The following is a 7476-nucleotide window of genomic DNA, read 5'->3' on the forward strand; positions in this document are numbered from 1 at the left end:
AACAGTAAAAGATATAAGTAAAGTTTATGGTAACACACTTAAAGAAATTCTCAAATATTTAACAGTTAAGGGAGCCCTCGGCTCAGAACAAGGTAAAGACAATGAGGAATCTCCCGGGATACCGTCCCGTAGTTCCGAATGAATATGCAGTACATGGGGATCGCCTGTAATACGTCCGTAGTTTCAAAGTAAGTATGCAGTGCAGGGGGATCTCCCAGAATACGTCCGTAGTCCCAAAATAAATATGCAAGACAGGGGGATCTCCCGGAATACGTCCGTAGTCCCAATTTAAATATGCAAGACAGGGGGATCTCCCGGAATACGTCCGTAGTCCCAAAATAAATATGCAAGACAGGGGGATCTCCAAGAATACGTCTGTAGTCTCAATTTAAATATGCAACGCAAGATGAAATGAAAAGTATGGCATCGAGTTATACAGTTTACACTGAACACATATAAGGAAAGTAGGGACTTAACAAAGCATGGCGCACAGAATGACAAATAGGCAGTTAAAACACGTAAGCATGCTTCTCTAATCTAAGCTAAACAATTTAAACATATTAGTGTAATTTAATAAGAGAAAACACTTTATGATTTAGAAAGGAAAAACGGGATTTTTGCAATAATAGCCCGTGTACGTACTCGTCACCTCACGTACAGGGCGCCTACACATCAATTAATATCAAACATCCTAAGGGGAAAGTCCCCAACACAAGGTTAGGCAAGACACTTACCTGGACCGCTCAAATCAACTTGATATCACGTTCTTGCCACGAGTATCCGACTCCAAATGGCCTGAATCTATTCAAATTAATTGCATAATATAAATATAACTACAAGTGACTAATTTAACTAATTAATTCGAAGCTAAAACGTAAAATTAGGAAAATCGTCCAAAACGTCTCCCCCGGGCCCACGTCTCGGAATCGGGTAAAAATTACAAATTATGAACACCCATTCACTCACGAGTTCACTTGAACAAAAGTCATCTAAATCCGACGTCAAATTCCCATTCAAAACCTAGATTTTCAATTGGGGAACCTTTCCCCCCATTTCCAAACTTCTACCCTCAAATTCCTTAATTAGACGAGGGAAAACAACAATAGATTAATGAAATATACACGAATTAGAGTTAAGAATTGTTACCCACTGATTTTCTCTTCAAAACCCTTGCAAAATCTCCTTCTCCCGAGCTAAAATTCAAATTGGTGAAAAATGAGGAATGAACCCTCGAATCTGTCTCTTCAACCCAGCGATTTCCGCACCTGCGGACCTAGGACCGCATCTGCGGTCATGAACTTGTGGACAAACCCATCGCAGGTGCGTAGTCCACTTACTTGGGCTGGGTTCGCACCTACGACCCCCGGGCCGCATCTGCGGTTCTGCTTCTACGAACAACCAGCCGCACCTGCGAGCCCAGCTTGACAAGTCCATTTCTGCATTTGCGAGCTTCCCATGCACACCTACGAGCTCGCAGGTGCGGTCAAACTTGCGCACCTGTGCTCCATCACCAGCCCCAACAGTTCCACATCTGCGCACTTCCTCCGCACCAGCGGCTCTCGCACATGTGGCCTCCCTTCCGCAAGTGCGAAAACACCAGAACCAACAAAGGCACCAAATTTTCCTAAGTCCAATTTCATTTCGTTAAGCATCAGAAACACACCCGAGGCCCCCGGGACCTCAACCAAACCTATAACACCATACTAACTTAGTCGAGCCTTCAAACCATATCGAACAACACCAAAATCATGAATTAAGCACGGATTCAAGCCTAAGAATATAGAATTTTCCAAATTTTACCAACGACGCCGAACCATATCAAATCTAGTCTGAATGACCTCAAAGTTTTCACACAGGTCACAAATGACACTACGACCCTACAGCCACTTTCGGAATTCCATTCCGGGCTCGATATCAAAATTTCCACTATCGGCCGAAATGGCCAAAAAACTAACTTTCGCCAATTCAAGCCTAAATTTACTACCGACCTCCAAAACACATTCCGGATGCGGTCCTAAGCTCAAAATCACTCAACGGAGCTAATGGAGTCGACGAAATTCCATTCCGGATCCGTCTTCACACAGTTCCGACTACGGTCTAATTTCTAAGGCTTAACTCACAACTAGGACTAAGTGTCCCAAAACTTCTCGAATTCCATAACCAATCACTCCGGTAAATCCCAAAAGAAGAAACAAATGTGGGGAAAGCAGATATTAGGGGATCATGGCTCTAATTCTCAAAACAACCGGCTGGGTTGTTACATCCTCCCCCTCTTAAAACAATCGTTCGTCCTCGAACGTGTATAAAGACATACTTGAAACTGTGAAAAGATAAGGGTACTGGCTGCGCATATCCTATTCGGTCTCCCAAGTCACCTCCTCGACCGGCTGACCCCTCCACTGGACCTTTACTGAAGCAATATTCTTTGACCTGAGCTATCTGACCTGCCTGTCCAAAATGGCTACTGGCTCCTCAACATAAGATAGATTCTTGTCCAACTGTACTGAGCTGAAATCCAATACATAAGTCGGATCACCGTGATACTTTCGGAGCATAGACACGTGGAATACTGGATGAACTTCTGCTAGGCTGGGAGGCAAGGCAAGCTCATAAGCATCCTCCCCAACTCGCCGCAATATTTCAAAAGGACCAATGAACCTCGGGCTCAGCTTGCCCTTCTTCCCGAACCTCATGATGCCCTTCATAGGCGATATCTGAAGCAAGACCCGCTCACCAACCATAAATGCCAAATCACGAACCTTCCGGTCTCATAACTTTTCTGCCTGGACTGGGCTGTACGAAGTCTCTCCTGAATTACCTTCACCTTATCCAGGGCATCCTAGACCAAATCCGTACCCAACAATCGGGCCTCGCCCTGCTCAAACCATTCCACTGGGGATCGACACCGCCTACCATACAAAGCCTCATACGGTGCCATCTGGATGCTGGACTGGTAACTATTGTTGTAAGCAATCTCTACAAGTGGCAAATATTGGTCCCATGGCCCTCCGAACTCCATCACACAGGCATATAGCATATCCTCAAGAATCTGAATCGTGCGCTCGGACTTCCCATCCGTCTGAGGGTGAAAGGTTGTGCTCAGCTCCACCCTAGTACCCAACTCCTGCTGTACGACTCTCCAAAATCGTGATGTGAACTATGTACCTCTGTCTGAAATGATGGATACTAGAATACCATGAAGGAGGACAATCTCTTTGATGTAAATTTCAGCCAACCTCTCAGAAGAATAAGTGGTCAACACTGGAATAAAATGAGCTGACTTGGTCAGCCGATCCACGATCACTCAAATAGCATCAAACGTTTTCAAAGTCCGTGGAAGTCCAACTACAAAGTCCATGGTGATCCGCTCCCACTTCCACTTCGGGATCTCCAACCTCTGAAGTAATCCACCCGGTGCTCATATTTGACCTGCTGACAGTTGAGACACTTGGACACAAACCCAACTATATCATTCTTTATCCTCCTTCACCAGTAGTGCTGTCTCAAATCCTGGCACATCTTTGCGGCACAGGGATGAATGGAGTACCGTGAGCTGTGGGCCTCCTCGAGGATCAACTCCCGAAGCCTATCTACATTGGGCACACTAATCCGGCCCTACATCCTCATCACACCATCATCACCAATAGTCACATCTCTGGCATCACCTCGCTGAACCCTGTCCTGAAGAACTAGAAGATGAGGATCATCATACTATGGCTCCCTGATATGGTCATAAAGAGAATATCGAGCAACCACACAAGCTAATACCCGGCTAGGCTCTGAAATATCCAATCTCACAAACTAGTTGGCTAAGGCCTGAACATCCAAGGCTAAGGGCCTCTCAGCTGCCGGAAGATATGCCAAACTCCCCAAACTCTCTGCCCGGCGACTCAAGGCGTCGGCCACTACATTGGCCTTCCCCGAGTGGTACAATATAGTGATGTCATAGTCTCTAAGTAGCTCTAACCACCTCCGCTGACACAAATTAAGGTCCTTCTGCCTGAGAAAGTGCTGCAAACTCTGGTGATCAGTGTAGATCTCACAAGGAACACCGTACAAATAATGACGCCAGATCTTTAGGGCGTGAATAATAGCTGCTAACTCGAGATCGTGGACCAGATAATTCTTCTCATGTACCTTCAATTGTCTAGACGCATAGGCAATCACCCTACCATCCTGCATCAAATACCGCTCCAAGTCCAATCCTCGAGGCATCATAATAGATAGTGTAGGACCCCGAACCTGTAGGCAATACTTATACTAGGGTTGTAGTCAAAGCTGTCTTGAGCTTCTGAAAGCTCTCCTCACACTCCTCGGTCCACCTGAATGGAGCACCCTTCTGGGTTAGCCTGTCATAGGTGCTGCAATGGATGAAAATCCCTATACAAAGCGACGGTAATACCCTGCCAAACTAAGGAAACTACGGATCTTTGTAGCTGATGACGGTCTATGCCAACTCTGCACTGCCTCCACCTTCTTCGGATCTACCTTGATCCCATCACAAGACACTATGTGGCCCAAGAATGCCACTGAATCAAGCCAGAATTCACACTTAGAAAATTTTGCATACAACCTATTCTCCCTCAAAGTCTGAAGCACAGTCCTCAGGTGCTGCTCATGATCTTCCTAAGACCCAGAATATTCCAGGATGTCATCAATAAACACAATGACGAAGGAATCAAGATAAGGCCGGAACACACTATGCATCAAATGCATAAAGGTTGCTGGGGCAATTGTCAGCCCAAATGGCATGACAAGAAACTCATAGTGACCATATCTGGTCCTGAAAACAGTCTTCGAAATATCCGGCTCCCGAATCTTTAATTGATGATAGCCAGAATGCAAGTCAATCTTGGAAAACACTCTGGCACCCTGTAACTGATCAAATAAATCATCGATTTGAGGCAAAGGATACCTGTTCTTCAATGTAACCTTGTTCAACTGCCAATAATCAATACACAAATGCATAGAACCATCCTTATTCTTCACAAATAAGATCGGAACACCCCAAGGTGATACACTGGGCCTGATGAAACCCTTATCAAGAAACTCCTACAACTGCTCCTTCAACTCCTTCAACTCCTTCAACTCAGGAGGAGCCATAAGGTAAGGAGGAATATATATGGGCTGAGTGCCCGACAATAAAGCAATGCCGAAATCAATATCTCTATCGGGCGGCATACCCGGAAGATCAACTGGAAACATATTAGGGAAGTCCCTCAGTACTGGGACTGACTCAACTGTAGGGGTATCACTATTGGCATCTCTCGCATAGGCCAAATACGCATTACACCCCTTTCCAACCATTCGCTGAGCCTTAAGAAATGAAATGACTCTGCGGGGAGTATACTCTAAGGTACCTCTCCACTCTAATATCGGCAAGCCTGGCATAGCCAGCATCCCTATCTTAGCGTGACAAGCAAGAATAAAATAATGGGGCGACAACCAGTCCATGCCCAAGATAACATCAAAATCTACCATACTGAGTAATAACAAATCGGCTCTGATCTCAAAACCACTAAGAGCAATCAAACACGACCGATATACACGGTCCACAATGAGAGAATCTCCCACGGGAGTAGATACATAAAAAGGGGAACTCAAAGAATCCCGATATATCCCCAAATGTGGAGCAAAATAAGAAGCCACATATGAATACGTAGAGCCTGGGTCAAATAATACTGATGCATCCCTATGACAGACAAGGACGATACCTGTGATGACTAAATCTAAAGCGACGACCTTTGAACGGGCTGGAAGGGCATAGTACCTGGCCTGGCCTCCCCCTCTAGGGTGACCTCGACCTCCCCGACCTCCACCTCGAGCTGGCTGAGGAGGTGGGGTGGCAGCTGGGGTTGGAAGAATGGCCGGAGGACCCAGTGGAGCACGTGAAGGCTGATAAGTCTGTGAAGGTGCACCCTTCCTGGCTCTGGGGCAATCTCTAACCATGTGACGAGTGTCACCACACTCAAAACAATCCCTCGGAGGACGCGGAGGCTGAGACTGACTCGGACCTAGCTTGCTGGACTGGCCGGTAATAGCACCTCGAGCAGGAGGCACACTAGATACTGGCGATGCATAATAGGGCTCCAGAGGTCTAGGAGGAGCTGGAACATCGCTGACCGCTGGAAGAGCTGAATGAACAGGGTGACTTACAAAACCCCCTACCATAGAGTGTTGCTGGTGCACGAGTTCTTGAATAATGACCAGTCTCTCGAGACCTCTTGGCCTCTTTCTCCTCTCTATCCTAGGAGAACATACCCTCTACTCTCCTGGCAATGCTCACTGCATGCTGAAAAGTGATGTCTATCTCCAACTCCCTGGCCTTACTGGTCCGAATACTGGGGTGGAGTCCCCCAATGAAGCGACAGACCCTCTCTCTGACTGTAGCAACCAGAGCCGGTGCATGGCGAGCTAACTCACTAAAACAAATTGCATACTCCGACACAGTCATAGCACCCTGACGCATTTACTCAAACTCTATGCGCCAAGCATCCCTGAGGCTCTGAGGAATACACTCACGCAAAAACATCTCTACACACTGAGTCCAAGTAAGTGAGGCTGCCTCGTCCGGACTACTCAGCTCATAGGCACGCCACCACTGATATGCTGCTCCCCTCAGCTGGAAAGCGGTGAAAGAAACCCCACTCGTCTCCACAATGCCCATAGTGCGGAGAATATGATGACACTCCTCAAGAAAACCTAGAGCATCATCTAAAGCTAGTCCGCTGAAAGTAGGTGGGTGGTACTTCCTGTACCTCTCAAGTTTGAGCTGCTCTGCCTCAGAAGTAACTACCCTGGTCTCATGTTGAATCGGAGCCACTAGGGGCATAGGAATATACTCTAGGGCCTGATCAACCTGGACCCTCTGCTCAGGAGTGCGGGCTGTGGGAGTCTATGCCCCTCCCCCGGCCTGAGATGTAGCTGAACATGCTCATAAACTGAGCTAAAGTCTACTGGAGGGCTGGCGTAGCAATATGGATCTCCCGTGCCGGCCCTCCAGCTGGAGCTGCTGGGGGCTCCTCTGACGCAGCACTCGCAGGTGCTCGGGCTGCACCGCATAGTCATCCTCTACCCTGACCCCAGCCTCTGGCGGCTCTGACAGGGGGCTCGGGTGCCTGATCATCGGTCCTCCCGATACGGGTTCTCACCATTTGTGAGAAAGAATAGAATAGAGTTTTAGAATTTTGATGTCAATAACCCGCACGACAGGGAAATAAAAGAAATATGATTGTTCTTAACAGTTACATAGCCTCCTGAAGATAAGTACGGACGTCTCCACACCGATCCACGAGACTCTAATAAACCGGCTTGTGACTCGCGACTCCTATGAACCTAGTGCTCTGATACCAACTTGTGACGACCCTAATTAACCCTCTATAAGGTGTCGTGATGGCACCTAGTCTTTATGACTAGGTAAGCCTAATATTACAAAAACAATATAAAGAAAACACAACATTTCAAAGATAAACAGCA

General features: G+C 46.9%; 1 protein-coding gene across 1 annotated transcript; it reads right to left on the reverse strand.

Moving 5' to 3' along the window:
* Window positions 1–5052: 5052 nt before the first annotated feature.
* On the reverse strand, window positions 5053–6469 carry LOC138891879 (uncharacterized). The gene is made up of 2 exons (XM_070175561.1): window positions 6262–6469; window positions 5053–5384 (listed from the first exon to the last, which is right to left on the reverse strand). Exons 1-2 carry the CDS (start codon window positions 6467–6469, stop codon window positions 5053–5055), a joined length of 540 nt encoding a protein of 179 aa, XP_070031662.1.
* Between the last annotated feature and the right edge of the window lie 1007 nt (window positions 6470–7476).

Source organism: Nicotiana tomentosiformis, chromosome 5 (assembly GCF_000390325.3).
Source record: "Nicotiana tomentosiformis chromosome 5, ASM39032v3, whole genome shotgun sequence".
In the NCBI taxonomy this organism is placed as follows: Eukaryota; Viridiplantae; Streptophyta; class Magnoliopsida; order Solanales; family Solanaceae; genus Nicotiana; species Nicotiana tomentosiformis.